The following is a 21,266-nucleotide window of genomic DNA, read 5'->3' on the forward strand; positions in this document are numbered from 1 at the left end:
CTTCATCCTGGCATGGGCCAATATATTGGCCATTACATGTATGGCTAACAAAGCATTGTAAATATTCAAGTGTTGATCACATGACTACACAATCTGCACCGACTGTGTACATATTGACTTTATCCACAATGATGTCACGTAACAAAATGGCCACATTATTTGGAGTAGTTTTGTATTGACACCAATGGAGAATTCAAATGAATTCGAGTTTTCAGACAGCGTTGAGCAGTGTAACAAACAAGGTACACCTTAAATGATCAGTATTAGTTATAATACAACACTGTGTCATGTTTCAGATGGGTGCGCAATTCCCAGTCAGGTTCCCAGCAACCCTTGTGTGTTGCTTAGCCCCGGCGACGAAGATTTTAACCTCGATTTTAACCAAGACGTAGATGGTGAAGCAGAGTCCTATTCAGATAGTCATGAATTACTTACGTTAACGGAATTGGATATTCCTGGTGCATCTCTTCATGGTAAAGAGCCAAGCCAGTTGAATGTTATACAACTGAAGAGGTGGTTGGCTTGTCGCGGAGCACCGGTGAAGGGTAATAAGCCTGAGCTTCTTGAAAAGTAGCAAATCAAATAAATGTCATTGTGTATGTAATATTGGTAGTGAATTAGCCAGTGTGCAGCTCAGTAGGGGGAATTGTAAATGTTATGATGAATTCCCTTGGCTCTGTAATATACTCTGGAGGCAACTGCAGTTGGTGAATCCTACTGCTTGCTGCTCTACTTGGGGCTTACAGTAGTTATAGCTCAATATTTATAGGTGACAGTGATAAAATTATATAGCTGTATAGGTACAATGGAACCTGTGACTAAGCCAGTTAACCAAGAATGGATTTGGCCTTAAACACATAAATTACTGTATAAATCTCTTACTCACAAAATTTGAGGTTTGTCTCATAGCGGGCTGGTATTGTTAGGAAGGTGACTGAAGACAGGTTCCACTGTAATGGTATATTTATAAGTTTATTTTTATGCTGTGTAATGTGTTTGCAGGGTGATTTGTTACATTAAACATGGATGGGATCAGTACTTGGTAGATCCAGATAGAGGTGAAAATTGCCGCAAGAAACTAGCCTCAGTAGCATCTAGAGAACCAGAGTCATTATCTTTTCGATTACTTCAATCTATACCACCAGCTAGTGATCAACAATGGGGACCAGCCAGTTGCACAAGTTACCAAAAGTATCATACAGTACAATCTATGGCTTTTTGGTAGATCGAAAAGTGCTTCTTAGGAAAGTTGGCTATTTAGAAGAAATTGTTGATAAGAATACTGGCATGGATGAGAGTAATGATGAAATTGAGGATTCTGAGAAGCGTAAAGAGTATGATGCGTACGAGCCTATTGAATATACCAGAATATTTAACAAAGGGTATCGTTTCTTCAGAGATGGCCATGTTCAAGAAGTTAGATATCACCCGATGCCACATGAAGTAAATTATGTGTGTATAAGGTCAAGCGTTCTACCATCTATGAGAAAGGATCGGGTTTACACTACAAAAATTGTCCTCTGTGAATCCACTGCAAGTGTTGCAAGTGCTTATTGTACTTGTACTGCTGGTCTCTCCGGATGCTGCAATCATGTAACAGCAACTTTGTACTTCCTGGAGGGGTACATTCATGCAGGTCTATGTGAAGATGAGCTGATAGGATGCACAGATCGGTTGCAAACATGGATTAAACCAAGAAAGCAAAATGTGGAAGCTCGTCCAACTGATGAGGTTGTATTAAACAAGATGGAGTATGGAATTGAAAAAAGACCAAAACTTTACCGCATAAATTCATGGGACTGTCGTCCTGTATCAAGGAGAATTATTGATCCCAACAGAGCTAGGAATCTCAGGGAACGTTTATCTTTGCTTGAGCAGTGTAAAGTCGAAGCTGCTGACAAAGCTCTCCTTTGTGCCAGGAGTGAGACTGAAAAGAAGAAAGCAATGAAAACAAGATCACTACTTAATCAATATGGAACTTCCTGTTTCCTACAGCTGCTGGATGAAGAGGCTCCTAGTACTGAAAATCGAGTGGAGAGAATGAGGACAGAAAGGCTGAAAAAGGCGACAGCACAGAAGAAGAAATTGCTTGACGATTTATCTGCTTTGCAGAAATTACTTCAACTTGACCATCCGTACAGCTGTCCCACTGCTCTGAGTGACAGGTGTAATGATTCAACTATTGAAATGCCTATGGATATGCAGCAGGATTTAGTAAATAGGCTGTACAGAAATCATGTTTGTCTGAGCCCACAAGCTTGTGTACAAGTTGAAGCCAAGACACAAGCACAATCACAATCAGAAACTTGGCATCACGAAAGAAAGTTAAGAATTACTGCTTCTATAATGAAAGAAGTTTGCCACCGAAAGTCGTCTACCAGCTGTGAGGCTTTCATTCGAAAGAAACTAGGGTCAAAGTCGATCAATACACCTGCAGTTCGTTATGGACAACATAATGAAACAATTGCAGTAAGATCATATGTGAACTACCAAAACAAACGTGGTATAATGATTCAGGTAAATTCCTGTGGCCTTTCGATTGACCCGTCAACACCTTGGTTGGCTGCAAGTCCAGATGCAATTGTAGTTGATCCTACACAGAAGCATCCTAAGAGAGGATGTCTGGAAGTAAAGTGCCCCCTTTCGTGTGAAAAGATGTTGTTTGCAGCTGCCTGTAAGAATATTTCCGGGTTTTGTCTTGTGCAGAAAAATGGTGAATTGTCTCTGTCAAGAACACATGCATATTACTACCAAGTACAGACTCAAATGCATGTCACACACATCTCATGGTGTGATTTTGTAGTGTGGTCGCCGATGCAAGATGTGTTTGTTGAACGTGTGTACTACGATCCTGCCTTTATGACAACAGCAATGTCGAAAGCTCAAGAATTTTATTTTAAGAAATTTTTGCCATCAGTGGTACCATACATAGTGATAACTGGTGACACTGAACAGAAATCCGCTACTTGTATCGTCTCACCCGTCACAACAGTGACAAGTGCAGTCCCACCAGCTACAGCATCACAGAATATGGTACCAACAGCTACAGATGTGAAGACAATCCTACCAGCCACAGCAGTAAAGAACACAGCACCACTATCCACAGCAGTACAGAGTCCAACCACAGCAGCAAAGAACACCATACCAATCCCACCAGCCACAGCAGTAAAGAACTCCTTACTACCAGCCACATCAGTGAAGAAGACAATTCCACCAGCCACAGCAGTAAAGAACTCCTTACCACCAGCCACACCAGTGAAGAAGACAATCCCACCAGCCACAGCAGTAAAGAACTCCTTATCACCAGCCACACCAGTGAAGAAGATAATCCCACCAGCCACAGTAAAGAACTTCTTACCACCAGCCACACCAGTGAAGAAGACAATCCCACCAGTTACAGTGAAAAATACAATTTCAGCACACTTCAAAATCACTTCTGTTACAAAGAGACATTCACCAACTCTGAATAGTGTTTTGCAACACATGCGTGTCAGAAAACATTCGGGGATGGTAGTTGTATGTACCATGCTGTAGCTCATCAAGCAGGCCTTATCCCTAAAGACAGTAGGGGTGACAACATCATCAGTACTCTTTTAAGACAGACGGCTTTGAGAATGATGACAGATCACCCTGCTGTTCGTTTAGAAGATGGCTTATCTCCAATACAGTGGCTGCAAAAGAAACAGACAATCCTTGACCCTGCTGAATGGGGTGGTGATTTGGAATTGCGGTTATTGGCCATTGGTCTGAAAAGAGATATTGTGGTACTAACTGCCGTACATGATGGCTCTACTTATGCACGCCAATTTCCTTGCCAAGCACCTCCAATTCCCAAGATGAGAGGAGGAATTTTTATCCCGCTATCTTCTAATGAACTTTGTGGTCAGTGGACATCACTAGATGCCACTCCATTACTAGTAATATACAACGGACATAGCCATTATGATTCAACGTGTAAGTAATTTCATTTATAAATAACACTGTGTACATTCAATCATTCAATTATGTAAACAATAGTTATGTAATCAATCATTCAGCAAACTAATGGGGGGCTAAGATTTGTTAACATGCAGCAAACATATATTACTTCATTAAGTGAGTCCCACATAGCACTGGGAATAACACCTTGCAATATTCTATATTCCTTGACTCGTCCAATAGCTCTCTCCACATGTACTCTTAACTGAGCTATTTTCTTTGTAACGACAACATCTTTCATTGGCATTTGCTGCTTTGAGCACACAAGTGGAGGCACATTTAATCTTACACCCAGTGGCGCAAGAAGGTCCTGAATCAAAAAGCCTTTGTCTGCCATTAACTCATCTCCCGGCTCTAGCATTTGTAGGAGCCCACTAAGCTCAACTAATTTCCGATCAGATATTGATCCTTCATAACTCTGAGACACAAATGATATGGCTCCGCTTGGTGTAATTCCAATCAGAACTTTAACAGTGTTTCTGTTTTTATAATTGGAAAATGTGCAGGCCTGATTTAGAAGCGATGAAGGTCGTTCTATAAAAAACTCGGTGGCATCTATTATAACTCTAGTATCTGGATACAGTTTTTTGAAAACTTCTGGCATATATTTATTAACAACACTCCATGATGGAAACCGTTCAATAGCTTTAAAATTGTGGTAAAGCAAATTTATCCAAGTCATTGTAATGCGCGACACAGTTGATTGTGAAACACCAAATCGATTTGCCAAATCTAACTCTGGAAATGCCATACGCAGTCGCACTATTGTCATAAACAACTGCTCTAACAAAGGAAGCTTTTGAGATCGCCCACATTTTATTTCGTCAAAATCATCTTTCGAATTCTTTCCTTTCCAAATTCTAATTACTTCTGCATCCCCCTTCAAGATTTCTTCATAAAAAATTATTAAAGTTGCATAGTCTGGGATGTCTGTATACAACTTCACTAGCTCATCATTGTTTTTGATATTTTCCAAGCGAAATAGTTGCTTTTCTGATTCATTTTTAGCTTGGTACAATTCATTTTCCAACTCCCTAATCCTTAACTCCAATGCATGTACTTTGCTTTCCAAAGCTTGGAGTTCACTTGATTGTGAGTCCATGGTCATCCAATCCATCATTTGGCAATAGTTCATGATTGAAGTCACATCGCTGCTGAGATGAAATAGCTACCACTGATGTCCTACTCTTACGCTGAAAAACCTGACCTGTCCAGGGAGACTGATGGGACAGCTGTTGGCCTGAGGCGGGGCTTGCTTGATGGAAGTTGATACTCACTGTGTGTGTAATCATCAGGTTTGAAATGCAGTGAACAAATTTTAGTATTTATGTTTATTTTGAAGTTTATACCAGGATCCCTTCTTATCTTTACAATCCAATCCTTTGCTCTGGCTGTCTTCAAGTCAGGGAAACTATGAAATGAAAGCGTTGGCATTCCCAATCTTCTCCGTTCAGACTGGTCCCCTGCAGAACTACGACACAGTGGGACACAACAATAATGTCCTTTCCACGCCTTCATTGCTGCAGTTACGTGCATTTTCTTACGGAGGGGCACCGAAGAATCGCCACTACCTGATCGCTAGTTATCCTCAGACTGGGAGCTCGACTGAAAGGCATCATCGTCAAAATTCTCATCAAAATCAGCCTGCATGTCTGTTACCTGGCACTTAATCCCTCTGTAATAACGATAGTTAGCTTACTTACCATTATCACCGCATCTGATAGCCTTACCTTCGTGTCTTAACTGCTCAACGCTCGAATTTGTTCAAACTCTCGTTAGCGCCAATACAAAACTACCCCAAATAATGCGGCCATTTTGTTACGTGACGTCATTGTGGATAAAGTCCATAAACGGGCTTCAGTTATCCATATGAATTCACTAATCTTAACACTAAACTGGTACATACGTGGATAGTGGTGATCCAACTGTGCGTGGTTGTGGCAAATAATAGAGTTAGACAAGCCTATAGGCACTGCCCATTGTAACCATTTTAGGTTAACACACATTCCATACAATAATCATTCAGGTTCAAGAGCTACAGTACACATGTAATAACAATGTCACAACAAACAATTACTAACTGATAGTGGCATAAATGCTCTTCCCATAAACCTGGAAACAAAAGACAAACATGTTGTAAACAACATTAACATGTCCACTATAACAGAACATATGTTAGAAGTACTTCTATAGAAAAACTTTACTATACTACATCAATATGTGAACCATATGTCTTATTAAGTAGTAGATTCACTGAATCAGCTTTACCTGTTAGTTGCATCTTTCAACTTCATAGTGGTCACATCACCATCCCTGTGTAGAGGAGATACACACACATGTACTGCCACATTTGTAAAATTATACTAGTGTAAATCCAAGAAACTTCCGCATAGCTGGAGCAACAGATGGTTTAATTATTCTGCTAAATATGAGTGACAAATGAGTGACAAATGAGTGACAAATGAAAGTTTGTGAAAGGATTTTTTGCAAGTTTGTTCATAAAATGATTGTGGATTTACGGTATAATTTACTTGTACCATACATTCTATAATAATATTAAAATATGGCCTTTTATTTATTTCTACAAAGCTATAATAGGTGGTGCTCACAAGTCAATATGAGAACATACTTAAAGATTTGTAATTGGTACACGGAACAAGCAGTAAATGTGTAATTTGAATACTGTGGAAATAGCTGGTATCAAAATAAGTTGAATTTCTAGCCTCATATACTGTATGACCTGGTCTGTGAAGACTGGTCTATTGCCTATTTAAAGCACTGGTTTTAAATATTCAGTGTGTTGTAGCTCGTCAATGGTTGAAGCTGTGTGTACCAAATTTTTGCATGTTTTTAGTGATGATGTTCCCACCATTTTAAAAAGTTATTAACTCAATGTTGACTGTATCAGGCGAGCTCCAATAGGGGTGGGTGGCAGGGGCCGGAGGAGGGCAAGAGCCGGGCTGTTAAAAAAATTAAAGAGGAAGGCGTAGGGATGAATTAGGCCAAGTTATGGGCCATTCAGGTATCAAAGCTGGCTAAAATGAAAGAATATTTACAGCACAGGTCATTATTCAATACCATGGAGCTGTATAGCCATATACAGCCATCCCCAGGCTGGCCAGAGCTTTATTAGTACGGATCGCCACTGTGCTTGGGAAAAGCAGCTAGCAAAAGCACACCACTTAAGCTGCATGAAATTTGAGAGTTGATTCACGTACTGTAGCCTTGTGTTCTTGGTGAAAAATCTAATCTGCTGTCATGGGCAATAAGACTCTGCTGTTGTGGGCGATAAGACCGATTCCCCCCAGTCGCATATACTGTGCAATTGTATCCAACTGTGTAGGTATCAAATTTTTAAAAGTTCATTTCAAAGGTATACTATCTATGAGGAGAAGTCCTAACACATGTCACTTACCACACTTCAATGAGAATCATATCTGATTTCCCATCTTTCCCTAAAGGCCTAATAATACACAATTCATAATCAAGTTGCAGTAAATGTGAAGCTCCTTACATTATATAAGGTTGGTTCCAAGTTGGATTAAGTGTTTTTGGAATAATGAGACTCTTTTCAATCTTCATCCCTAATCGTTTTGTTTCATTAATCTTCACCACATCGGGTTTAGCAGAACTGATCATATCAACATGTTCAGACTTGACAATAGTGATGAAGCAGTAAGGGTCACTCTTGCCTGAATGGAATTAAAAAACAACCCGATATGTACTTAGGTAGCTGTATCTTCTAGTACATGTGCTAATGGTGCAGGCAAACATCTTACTCATGTGTATAGGCACATACGTACATACATATGTAAGTACAAACACCTGTACTGCATAGCTATACTTATAGCACACGGTAGCTGTTTGTATATTTAACATGCCATGTTGTCACCTACCACTGGATTCTTGTGAAATCATGTCTCTTCCTCTAACCACTATAAATACATAATACACCAATAACATATCATATTAAAAATCACAAAATTTAACAACTTGATGCCATCAACATCTGTTGGAACTTTTCATCACTCCAACTGTTGGTATTTAGTTTCAATATAGTAAATGCTGGCCGTTGTCCAAGAATATGTGTAACTTGTCCAAGATTACAGGAATTTTGAGAAGCAACTTTAATCTGCTCTAGTAAGACAACAAAAGCTTGGAGGAGTAGAATAAGTATGTCCAGGCCAATTTTCTTTTAACAGTATACGAGAAAAAGCTGATTACAGTAGTTCATGTCCAAACAGAATAGCATGAGACATGCCTGCTAATTATTAACTACCACAGCCTTCTGTAATTGAGATGAGGAAACAAACCATGCCTCCATGAAAAAATAGCCCAAACAGATGGTGATGGTGGTAGGTCATCAAAGTATTTCAAGTACATGTAGGATTGTTGGGTAGTTTTCGATAATACATGTAATTGTGCAAACAACACTGCCCTTCGAGCTACAATATTGTAGTACAGCAAGCAAAGAAAATATTTTGCTCTAACTTGAAAGTCTAACTACACTCTAGGATATGGGTTCCTTTTCATATGATTCCATCCAGCAGCTCACAAAAACAAGCATCTGAGCATACATGGTGTCTGAGAATGGATAGCTTACCCTGCTAATTACTAACAAAATTAATAAACACCATCTTTATTCATTGTTTAGGAGATGGCTTGTGTGGTCAACTTGACCAAAATATGTGCATACATATACGTACATACAAATTGGCTCTATTTCAATATACAGCTGCAGCTGAACAGGCTAGTGTACCATTACCCATTACAAATGATACAGCAAAACACACTAAGGCCATCATTATTATATTACTGGTTTCCCATCACCTAGTGCAGCCAAAACTGATGCAGGTGGGAGGTGATTATTGATTATTAGCTATACAAATGAATGCTCTGTCTGAGTACATGACTGCTCTATTAGAGTATCTTGATCATAAAGGTGCAGCCTGTTCAACAAGAGTGGAGGGACTCCAACCCCTTAGTTACCATACTCGGCTATGTTTATATGTGTTTACCTTAACAGCTGAGTAGTCATTTTGTGCCTCCCTCCATACTAAACAGTGCATTCACGTAATCAATAATCAAATTTGGTGCGGTTACCTAAAAATTGATGCGGGCGGTGACGGGAAACAAGGAATAAAATAACGATGGCCTAAAAATCAGCCTCTACCAGTTACTGATCCACCCAAACAACTGATGTAACAGGTAGTGTACACAAGCATGCAATGTATAAATTAGTTACAATAACTTACAAATAAGATTTAATTTAAAATCGGTTGCAAACGGCTAAAGAATACATAAAACATAAAATAAGAAATACAGAAATACAGTTACAGGCTAACCGTCTTATCCATAGCAATATTAGCCTTTGCTCCTTCATGTATTTCCGTACTCTTTCCAAACATCTAGACAAACACATTGTGTCAGTATAAGCTTTAATTTATACGCACAGTCAAAGTGGTGGTTACATAAAATGTCTACAAAATGAAGTACATTAGAAGCAAATACAATGTCATGGTCCCAATTATATTACTTAAACCACAGATAGTCGAATTTCATTGGCTGCTCATAGTATCTAAATACTGTACATTGTCTCGATAGATCCCGTCACTGGGGTGATACAAAACACGGCAATTACGTGCCCTGCAACACTGGCAATGCATGGGCAATATACTGGACAGTAAAAGCCAGCTCCTAGTGGAACTGTGGTTCTATCCATATCCTAACGTCATTTAAACCAACACCAAAATGATTATTCTAGAATTAGTTTGTGTGTAGAATTATACAATAGCAATACAATCCTGTATTATAGAATGCATTAATGTACTGAAATAGAACGCTCGATTACTCCAGTATCTACGGACATTTAGTAACCTGAAGGCTCTGTGTTACGGTGCCCGAGCAAAGCTAGGATGCTGACAATTAGTAAATTTCATAGAACCCTGTGTTTTGAAGTCTACTTAATATAACAGTTCATTGTTGTACTGCCACAGTGAAGTAGGCATTAATAGTAGAAACAAGCCCATTACATCTCCCTCTAATCACATAACAAAGTGCAACACATACGTATACAGATTTTTAAAGCCAGAAAAAGATTTATATTCTCTACTACTGCATACTTGTATGACATATGGCTCCAGTTCTTCCTGACATTCCTTGTTAACAGGATTGAGTAGAACACCAAGAGCTACCTTGTACACTTGATCAAGCTACAACAGATAGATACAATGAAACACTGGAGAATCACCACTACAAATTGTATACATACATTGTACATAACAGGTTATGTACTTAGTATACGCTGCCACACAACATATAATAGCTTGAGAAAAGTGTACCAGAAAACAAAGTAAACTGTTCATGCATTGGGTAGGGCGTAAAATATATACATTTGGTGTATATAAGGCATCAAAGCCATGAAAATCTCTCTTGTTTTGTGGTATTTCAGTTTATATGTTCACACCATTTCTTTTAATTGGACATCAACTGAAGGTTATGTACCATCCTAACCAGGTAACTGGTACCTATTATATGAAAATGGTCTGAAAATTACAAATTTCGTCTTTATGGCTTTCCAGATATAAAATCTTGCAACATTATTTTATGAATGGAAATTTAATGAATGCATATTTCAATGTAAACTATAATTACAAGAAGCAAATATAATAGTACAATAAATATTCATTACAGTGAAATAACTACAAACCAGTTAACAACCATGTAATTACTTAAATTTAAAACTGGTTAACTGAAATTTTGATAATAACGAGACAACTATCTGGTTAACCAGTTAAGGTCCACTAACTGAAAGGTCTTAAATACTTTGAGCTTTATCACGCAATGTGTGTTTCTTACTTTGTCTGAAGTTGGCCTACTCCCATCAACATCAAAAGGGTACAATGAGTCAGTAATCTTTGTCACTGGTTGAGCTTCCCTCCACACATCAGTGGATCGGTTAAGTGGTAACATTGTGTCCAACTGTCCAAGTTCTTTTTTACTGCAGACACCAACCATTTTCTGTAAGAAGAAATATATCACTTCCAATAAACTACATATTTCCCTAACAAAAATGAGTGGGAATCATACCAGCTTCCCATCCATCATTTGATATGCAATTGACCCTAACATTGCTGTTACAACAATATGAAGTCATAAATGTTACAACAATATGAAGTCATAAATGTAAGCAGCTGTTAGATTGATACAAACAGTGAACATAACACAACAAGTACTTCAATCTTAGCTCGCAACAATATGACTGGATCAAAGCTAGGCCTACACAACAAAGGAAGACTATGATGGCCATACAGTGTCAGTGGCACCAGAAACAAGGCATACCCTGTAAGTACAAGTAGGCATACCAGACCTGGATAGGTCTCAAGTCACCTACTGTACATATGGGACCATGAGACAGGCTTAAGAATACCAGTGGGATCTACTCATTATTACAATGGTATGGGTTGTATTAAAAGAGGTGGCCACCAAGTGACACTATCTATAGCCCTATAAGTTAAACCAAGAGTTCATAATATTTACTTACTTCCTAGTATTAAAACTTTCAACCATTAATCCTAGGCCTGAATGCATTGGGGAAGTCCTTAGACTTGCAAATCATATTCATTGTTATGATACATAATATAGTGTAGAAATACTTTCAATGATAACAAGGGGGGGGGGGGCACCTATAATACAATGTCATTGGTAACCATTTAATGTTCTTTTGCATTATTAGTATGGTATGCAAAGTTACATATGTACCCACTTTTCATTGTGAATATATACATAATGTACGTACATGACTAACAATGAAAGATGCATTCACATAGCCTGTAGAAAACCATAAACTATAATACTACAATTGTCAGAGGTACCATCTCATGTAACTCTACATAACTACTATGGGTTGATATCAAAAGTATTGTATCAATTAAAACTTGCACTTACTTCATCAGTGTGTTTGTATATATACTCTGTGTGTGTGTGTGTGTGTGTGTGTGTGTGTGTGTGTGTGTGTGTGTGTGTGTGTGTGTGTGTGTGTGTGTGTGTGTGTGTGTGTGTGTGTGTGTGTGTGTGTGTGTGCATGTGTTTACAATATGTACACACTACGTACAATATACCTTTCCTTCAGCAGATGCCTTATCTAGAGCTTCACGTGCATTCATCTTGATTTTCTTATCATCCTCTTGCTCTTCAGCTTCCATGATGTCTTCAAACTCCCTAATGGAGCACACAACAACATTGAATTATCCTGTTTAGGATGTAACAGAAAATGTAATTTAGCAACCAGTATTAATACTGGCATTTGTAAGTCTTTCCTTATATTATGTGTGTGTGTACAAGTATAAGGAAAATTCAAGAATTTCAAGTTCGATTAGGGATCATAGTAGGGAAACAAGTGAGGTCATTTATACCTGCAGATATACTCAGGGGCAGATCCAGGAGCTGGCAAGGGGAGGGGCACAAACAGGGTAAGTTGTAGGGTGGTTGGGGAGAGTCAGATTCTCTCTCTATTCAGTGTTGAAGCAGCATTTAATCACCTCTTAGTAGTGTCTCACCATTGATTTTTGCCATATTGGCTTTTTCAGATGGTTGTGAAGTCTTAAAAACTGTTTAGAAGGCTCTGAATGTCACTACAAATGAAGAACAGTAGAAGTGCCTGTGCAATCAATCCAGTCACCACAAAAAATATGGACAATTCGCACCCCTAGCTATCAATTACTGGAGTGGCCTAGGAAGTGGCTGTTATGCTTTGCTTCAGCTATGTTCAGCCTGTCTCACAGTGTTACAAACAAAGAACAGTAGAAGTGACTCTGCAAATCAATCCAGTCAACACGGAATGTACATATTACATACTGTATGTACATACTACATGCCAGAAGGCAGGCAGGCAGGCAGGCAGGCAGGCAGGCAGGCAGGCAGGCAGGCAGGCAGGCAGGCAGGCAGGCAGGCAGGCAGGCAGGCAGGCAGGCAGGCAGGCAGGCAGGCAGGCAGCAGAAAATTCTATTTAAAAAAAAATTAATTTGTAGCTATCATAGTGAAGGCACTTTTAGACTTGGTTATACCTAATCGATACTACCAAGACCCCAGGATTACTGTATGATATATATTCTGTACAAGCATTTGCATCTTGAAAAGCAGCTCAGTGTGACAGAAAGCTTCACTTGTGAGGATTCTAAAACATTTCATTTGTTTTGCCAGTACACTGGGATTTAACTACCACAGGGCATTTCAAATATATTGCATTAGTAATCCTATGGAAAGAATTGGTAAACACTTTAGTACACAACGTAATGTGTATGCCGAACATAACCAATAATTATGGCATACCAGTGTGCTGAATTTCTGATATTTGTATATTATTGATAACTATAGCTGCTGTCCTGTTCTTACCAGCAATGAAACACTACACATAGATCTTTCTAATGTCTTGGTTGTCAGCACTTGTACGTTACACTTTGTGGTAATAACTTTGTCAACTCATCTAGGACTATAAAACATCGATCTAGCACTTCCACTTGGTGGAATGTCAAAGGTACCATTTCCTCCTACAATGACTTATCCTGAACTTGTTAACTTACTGTGCTAAATCTGTGGATTCATGTGTGTTGGAATCATTTACTGTATCTGTGGTTTATTTTTATCTCATATAGTTTTGTTTTTGTCATATTGTAGTGAATTTGCCTTCTTTCTGTGTTGCAAGTAATAAATCCCCTGTACATGGTTTTTAGTACTATTACTATACAAATTAGATTCTTTGTTTGCTCTCCAGGTATGATTGACTCAGTGTTTACACTTTTAACATTTCAGTGTTGGGATGGTGGTACTGCCAGGAAATAACCCTATTGGGGCATAGATAAGTACCAGGGATTGGAATCATCTCATGCGAGCTCATTGACTCAAACACAAGCATGTTCGTCAGATCATTGCTGCCCCTTCAAAAAAGGTGGGATAGTAAAATACGTTACTGGTCAAAGCGTAGGCACCATATTGGAAAACCAAAGTGCAAGGCAACTCAATTATTTTAGGAAGCACAAAAGTAGTAAATTCAAAGATATTGATACTTCTGGTAACAATGATCCTGCACGAAAAACCGAATGATTTCAATCCCGGGTACTTCTGTTGAGGTAGTTAACCCCGGGAAAAAATTACCCCGGGAAGTTATCACCGCACTCACTCGTTGTCCAGCACTTCACGCACTTTAGTCATGTTTCCAGCAGCAGCCACCAGGTCACAGCACTGCTCGTAGATACCACTACCCACAGCACCAGCAGAACTGGTCAAAAAAGAAGTCACCTTTGAGCCGCCCTTTCCAACAATACTTCCGGTGGCGTATATGGCATCAGAAACTCCAGCAAGACTCTTCTCGGCAATTGTTTCTGCCTTCTTTCTTAAGTACCCCATCGCCTCCATCGCTTTGACCCGCTCTGACTACCGGATTATCAACTACAAATACTACAAAGGCGTGGTTTTTGTTCGAGTATTCGAATAAACGCCTCTCAGTGTTGTTTCGTCTTGTAAGTACCGTAGATTTTTTCGAGGGGAAAATTTTCGCGAATTGGCAGTTGTCCACGAACCCTCCAAAAGAAACCATTGATTGTTTGCTATGAAACATATGAGGCTACACCCAGGGGCGGATCCAGAGTTTGGAAAGGGGGGGGGGGGGGGGTACACCTTGCTGAACAGTTGAAGACCCGGCAAAACAAGTTGATGTTGTGCTACTTCTAAAAACCAGGCGCCATGCAGCTAGCTAACTCATCTGGAATAACCATAGACAGTATATACTACTATGAATTAACCAACTATGTATTACTACTTTACAATAGAGTAGTTTGGGTTGTGCAATAATATAATTAGCTATTTCTCGTATTTCGTAATTCATGAAATATTCGTAATTCATGAAATATTCGTAATTCGTTCAATTACGTTGCTATGCACTACTAAGGAAGCGTTTGTTAAATAAACCGCTTTTACCAACATATTACGCACAAAACTATCTTCTAAACTGTTTTATAGTGTGACTAACGTGTTTTTTCCCCACAAATTCTCTCGACAAAGCCTCAAAGCTGCTCTTCATTTTCGTTCGCGTACGTAAGGGATACGCCCCCTTTCAACTCCAAGTGATAGGCTATTCCTGGCAGTGTACGAGGCCTGCGCCGTTGTTTTTCAGTTGCTCAATGCCTGAAAACCTCAAGGGGAAGGTAGTCTGAGGAAAGTCACCACACCCGTATTTCAGTCCGCCGAAAAGAAACCACCTCAGAGCAAAGTTCACCTGTGCAAAAGTTTAATACAGACTTCATTTCACTTTTACTTCTTACGTAAAAGCTGCTTTTACCGTTATTAAACGATTTTGCTCACGTGGGTGCGTACGGACAAACATAGGTAGATAGGTAGATAGATAGGTACACACACACACTTTTACGAAAACAATTTCAGTAAACCAGGCGCACGCCCACAGCCGGCCTTCGGCCGGCTGTGGGCGTGCGCCTGGTTTAAACAAATAAAAGGTCGACAACAATAATGGCTGTCCTTTACCAAGTGTATATACTATAAAGTATATAAAGATCCTTACTCATCCATAGCTTCATAGTTAAGCTACATTTCCTCATATACACTGTAACTGCTTTATTAGGCCACTCCAATTGGTAATTATGTTTCTGGTCCACCGCCCGCATCCTTTTTGGAGAATGTGAAATTTCAGAAATACATGGGAAAAATGCCCGCATCAGATTTTTTAAAAAGCCAGATTTCAGAAACAAATATTGGGCTGGAACAAAGATGCTAAATCAAACTGTTTAAGTATCATAATTTTCCTTTTATCACTGAAAACCTGCAAGAAATGAACATAGTGCATAGTACAGATCGATATACTCTAATAGAACAGTCAGTAAATCATAAAAATAAAACTCTAATTGAGCAGTCACTTCATTGTTGCTTTGTTGCTGAATTCCGCCCGCCCGCACCTAAAACTAAACTTCAAATGACCAGAAACATAAAAACAAATTGGAGTGGCCTTAGTCTTAGAGCCCGGTGATTGGTGATTGACTGCTCTATTAGAGCGGTATCTCGATCTTATAGTTTAAGGGATAAGGGGGGGGGGGGGGGGGGGGGGAGCACGTGCCCCCTGTGCCCCCCCGATCCGCCACTGACACCTGTACACCAGTGCATAGATAGTATATTCTCTGTACTATCTATGACCAGTGTACTGCACAACTATCATGAAATTTTGGTTTTATTTCAACTGAGCAGTGGCGGATCCAGGATGGGGCATTTGGGGCAAATGCCCCCCCCCCCCTTCAAGAAATTGCATACAAGATCGATATACTCTAGTAGAGCAGTCAATTACTCTAATAAAGCAGTCACAATGTTCATGAGGCAGTGTAGCTTACCTATGAAGCTACAAATAGGATTTTATTTTACATAACAGACGTGATATAGTAGGTAAGGATAACTAGCTATTATTGTTGTGACCTTTTTTTTTTTTTTTTTTGGTCTTCAACTGGTTTTCAGCAAGTTTTTTTGGTCTTCAACTGTTTTTCAGAAAGGTGCCCCCCCTCTTTCGAAACTCTGGATCCGCCCCTGCTGAGCCTTAGCTATCTCCTATGAAACGCATTAAAGAAGCGAAAAGCCTCGAAATTTTGGTGGATGGTGACAATCCGCGAAAATATTTCAAGTTCCTCGTTCGAAAATTCCAGACTGTGACAATGGAGCGACTATCATTACCACTAGCTGGTAGTTGTTAATCAAAACAATGAAGAGATCGGTGTTGCTTCACTGGTAACATGCAGCAAAGATGAAGCCAGAGCACTAAAAATTTTGAGTTTGTACAGTAAATGATAATAAATAAAGACAAGCTAAGCTATGGTAGCTGAACTATGGTAGCTAGCTAGGCTAAGCTAGCTATAGCTATAGCCTGTCACTCAGTGGCGTAGCTATCATTAATTGAGGCAACCGAGACAGCTGCCTCAGTAAAAATTACAATGAGCTACATATAATGCATTAGCAGTTGAATAAAAAAAAAATAGCCCACTCCACATGCCATTTCAAAGCATACTATGATATTTTCAAAATTTTCCTTGAGGGAGCATTCCCCAGACTTCCTAGCTTGACATGTTTAGCACATGCAGTTGAACATCACAAGAAAGAGATAATTATCTCTGACTTAAACATCACATCAGATCAATAAAAAGTAGTGTACATGACTATGTCCATGGATGGTCTGACCGCTCAACATATCTCCAGAGTAAGTTGTGTTGCATGCAATTAAACTAGTCTAATAATTGAAGTATGGTATGCTGTATCATTAACTATGCTGCATGGAGCATTGCTTATGACATGTAGAAAAACATTCTGAGTCTTCTGAAACAGTTCCTCCATCCAACCAGATAGTCAACCTGCAAATGCTGTACCACCCATCTGACTTAAAAGTATTTGTAAATCAGTTGAGTCAGAAGCAGACCCTCAATTTGGCACTAGGTGTTAAAGTGCTGGACAGCTGGAAATACCAGCAATCAAACAAGGTCGCTAGACTCCAAGCGACCCTCGGAGTAGCCCAGATCAATATTAGTGGTCAATGTATAAACTTTGCCTCGGTAAAAATCTTTTCCTGGCTACGCCACTTCCTGTGATTGTCACTGATGAGCCAGCATACTGTTCTGGTAGAGCTATACAGTGGAACCTCTCTTAACAAATTCCAAAGACACAATAGAAAAAACCTCCATAATACTGAGGACAAAAATTTTTGGTCCCAACAGGTCTGGTTAATACATATTTACCTCTGAAGAGGAAAACCTCTATATTACAGCAAAAATTGGCCTAAAATTCTGGGTCCCAAAATGTCAGTAATAGCCGGAGAGGTTCCACTCAGTGTAGTCCTTATGCCACTTGAAGGCCCTAAGAAATTCTTTAGTGTAAAATACGCTGGTAGCTTGGCTGCTTGGCTAGTAAACACTGAGTAGCTAAGCTGTTGTAGCTAATATTTGTCAGTATAGCTAGCTAGCTACTTAAGACTGCATAGCCCGTTAAACTGATCTGTCACACATACTATAGCTAAACTTTATCTATTCAGTGAAGTCATTCCAAATATGGCTACATTAAACTATATCTCCCTGGTAAATTGTTCCTCTCAATTCTAGTTGAATTAATGATATCGATGCACATCTAGTGAATGTGTAGCAACTGATATCACGTGATCAATGATTATTCTAGAAAGAGTGACACCAATTAGACCTGAGGCACGTTTGTTGTAATCTATGACTATGTTGTAAGTGTTGTACGTGATTTGACGATTAATCATTCAATACTCAACAAATGAATTATGATTATTCCTGCATGATGTCCAATAGCCAGTGGCGGATGCAGGGGGGCATGCACGTCCCCCCTTCATCCCTTTCAAAAAAATTGCATACAAGATCGAGATACTCTAATAGAGCAGTCAATCGCTCTAATAAAGCAGTCACAGTGTTCATGAGGCAGTGTAGTGTAGTTCTGAATAAGGATCTTTATATACTTTAATTTGGTAAAGGAAAGCCACTATTGCTGTGACCTTTTTTTATTTTTCTCTCTTCAACTTTTCAGCAAAGTGCACCCCCCATTTCCAAACTCTGGAGTCCGCCCCTGATAGCCATGACCTCTATTTATTTTATTTATTTATTACTGAGCAGCCAGCACTGCTGATGCGCTCAGGAAAAAAAAAATTTTTCACATGTTCATTACTACAATAATTAGAAACGTTAACTGAGAAAGAGTCAGAGTCATTTAAATCAATTAGGAATTGTGGCAACGAGTTCCAGTCTTTAGCTGTTCTGGAGAAAAAACTTTTTTGGTAAGCTGTAGTAGATGTTGTAGGGAGTATGAAATGGTACTGATGATATTGCCTGGTTTCTCTGGTCATTGGAAGATAATTGGATGGAATAGATAAGGGAATTTGGTTGTGAAGTGCTTTGTAAAATGTCTGCGGTTGTTGTTGTTGTTATTATCTACTTTACCAGTTAGGCACTGGAGGGTGTACACAGAAGGCAGAGCCTGTTCGAGGTGCGGTCTGGATATCTTGTGTCGAGTTTTAAGTTCAGGCCAGGAGAGATGTTGGAGAATAGAAGTAACTGAACTGTATCTACTGTAATCTTTCAACACCCATCTTGCTGCTCTTCTTTGAATATTTTCAAGTTTATGTACATCTACTTCCAAAAGAGCTCAGTATAAGTTCTGAATTATACATATGTTTATGACTGCATGGACTGTCTAATGCACAAGGCTGGTGATCAAAGTCCAATAGTATAATCAGCACACTAATAGCTATATATTGGAGATTATGGAAAATTGTTGCAATGTAAAGAGCTATGTCTGGCCAAGCCGGTTGACAAAACCATGCAGGCTTCCGCACAAAATAAATATATAAAGTATACTTATAAACTTAGGAGGTGAAAAGTCCTGAAAGTGTTGCTGAGGGTTTTAATAAATGTGATGAAGAGTAATTGCACACATCCTACTGAAATATATATAGAGAGAGGGTATTTGTTATATCCAAGTATTTGACTTTAACCAACTAGCTATATAGCTACCTCTCAACATGCTATTGACCTAGACTGAATTTTCACACAATCCTTCCATAGTAACATAATGCAGGTCAAAATGTGAAACTGGTAGCATACTCCTACATTGAGTTATGGTCATTCAAACTCATATCATGGTTTAGTCATATCTACGTACATGGTATAACTTCAAATTTTCTAGTCTTCCCTGCATGGTAGACAAATCCAGCACATGCCCCTGGTCCCTTCTCCTTTCAATTTCAAGGTGCAGATCTTTCATGTATGCATATATAGTACTATTGGCATGGCATAGTCCCAAAAATTAGCCAAATCGTGCACTTTTCATAAAACCATGAAACTTCCATGTATATACATAGTAAAAATACATTCTGTATTATATAGGGGTGTTTAGGATTTGATTGTCCTAGCTATGTTTTATTGTAAAAGACCTGTGTACACACACACATGCAGTTACAGGCACAATGGTTATGCACTTACAATGATATATATATATATATATATATGATGATAAGCTTCACAGTATGATGTACATAGTTCTGAAGTGTATGTCATACTAAGTGGCTACAGGGAGTATATCATCAGTCATGCAGGCAATATGCATAGTCTAAAATTATCTAAATTCATAAACTCTTTGTCCTCATATATAAAGTAACAGTATTCAACCCATTATATAGTAACCGATTATTCAAATTTTCTCTTCTCCAGGAAAGATTTGCTTTGTTATATTTTATGCGGGCTTGGCAGGAGTGAGTCAAACATTTGCAATGGGGTGTAAATTATCCGTGGGGACATAAATTATCTGGGAAATATAAGTAATAGTTAGATTTCAGATCACAGAGGTCTAATTTAGTAATCTGATGGCCCTGTGTCGTAGCGCCTGAGTGAAGCAAAGGCACTATTATAGGGCCCAAGTGTTACTAAATTACGTAGCCTCCTGTGATCTGAAGTCTAACTTATTTAGACCGTTTATGTAGATAGATGAACCATAATTAGGCACAATAATGAGTCTTTGGTCACATGCAGCCACTAAAACAGGGTTAGTGATTAATACCTGTGTGGGCATGGCAAGGAGAGCACAAAAATAAATATACATACATGCATGCATGTACATTAACTACAAAGAAAGTCATTCTGGGAAGGGGAACCACTCGCAGCAATCCTGAGCCATAAATATCCTTTGGGAAGCATAATATACACTGCTTGTGAAGCATCGTGCTGTATATAGCATTGTCTTTTGGCACTAGTGTATCTTAGTGAATAAAATATAAGAGGTTCCATAAATTCTTAACACATTTAATTAAACGATGGTAGTGGCCCAAAAAACTGAGTTTCGTAAAAGTTGCAGATCTTCAAGCAATCCAATTCTGTTAACAGCTGCAGATATTCCACCTTGTTCTGTTTACATGCTGTCTTGCTGACTGAAGATAGTGTTCTGAATCCAAAGGACAGGTCAACTCAATTAAGGCTGTGTTATATGGATAACAATGTCTGGTCGATAAGGAGTCACCATCACAGCTGGTGGAATTGTGGCGTGACTCACTGGCTCATGAGTTTGGCAGGTCAGCATAAACTCGGATAAATGGTAGATTTCTGAAAATATTGATAAATCAGGATGCCAAACACTGCAATACTAAATTATGCCAGTAAGTGTATCTATTCTGTGACAAAACCACTGGGCAGCCACTCAAAACATGGACAGTAGTGTGACATGGGGAATCACATAAAACACATCATGCA

At 39.0% G+C, this 21,266-nt stretch overlaps 2 protein-coding genes across 2 annotated transcripts in view; one reads left to right on the plus strand and one right to left on the minus strand.

Annotated features, from left to right (window-relative positions):
* Positions 1 to 14,531, minus strand: part of LOC136250800 (BAI1-associated protein 3-like) — a 39,835-nt gene extending 25,304 nt beyond the window's left edge. Inside the window, exons 1-11 of the mRNA XM_066043099.1 lie at positions 14,156 to 14,531; positions 12,099 to 12,198; positions 10,837 to 10,998; positions 10,101 to 10,190; positions 9,324 to 9,386; positions 9,234 to 9,267; positions 7,875 to 7,913; positions 7,493 to 7,670; positions 7,394 to 7,441; positions 6,247 to 6,291; positions 6,060 to 6,090 (exon numbers count right to left, since the gene is read on the minus strand). Of these exons, the coding sequence (XP_065899171.1) occupies positions 6,060 to 6,090; positions 6,247 to 6,291; positions 7,394 to 7,441; positions 7,493 to 7,670; positions 7,875 to 7,913; positions 9,234 to 9,267; positions 9,324 to 9,386; positions 10,101 to 10,190; positions 10,837 to 10,998; positions 12,099 to 12,198; positions 14,156 to 14,391 (1,026 nt within the window). The 5' untranslated portion in view covers positions 14,392 to 14,531. The remainder of the gene's footprint in view (positions 1 to 6,059; positions 6,091 to 6,246; positions 6,292 to 7,393; positions 7,442 to 7,492; positions 7,671 to 7,874; positions 7,914 to 9,233; positions 9,268 to 9,323; positions 9,387 to 10,100; positions 10,191 to 10,836; positions 10,999 to 12,098; positions 12,199 to 14,155) is intronic.
* On the plus strand, positions 164 to 4,005 carry LOC136250795 (uncharacterized). Its single transcript, XM_066043088.1, has 3 exons — positions 164 to 242; positions 297 to 545; positions 1,003 to 4,005. Exon 3 carries the CDS (start codon positions 1,159 to 1,161, stop codon positions 3,532 to 3,534), a length of 2,376 nt encoding a protein of 791 aa, XP_065899160.1. The 5' UTR covers positions 164 to 242; positions 297 to 545; positions 1,003 to 1,158; the 3' UTR covers positions 3,535 to 4,005.
* Positions 14,532 to 21,266: the final 6,735 nt, after the last annotated feature.

The sequence above is a fragment of the Dysidea avara genome, chromosome 3, assembly GCF_963678975.1.
Source record: "Dysidea avara chromosome 3, odDysAvar1.4, whole genome shotgun sequence".
Classification (NCBI taxonomy): Eukaryota; Metazoa; Porifera; class Demospongiae; order Dictyoceratida; family Dysideidae; genus Dysidea; species Dysidea avara.

What these genes read in the sequence shown, in the direction of transcription:
- LOC136250795 (XM_066043088.1), top strand. Translation starts at nt 1,159, where the DNA reads ATGGGGACCAGCCAGTTGCACAAGTTACCAAAAGTATCATACAGTACA.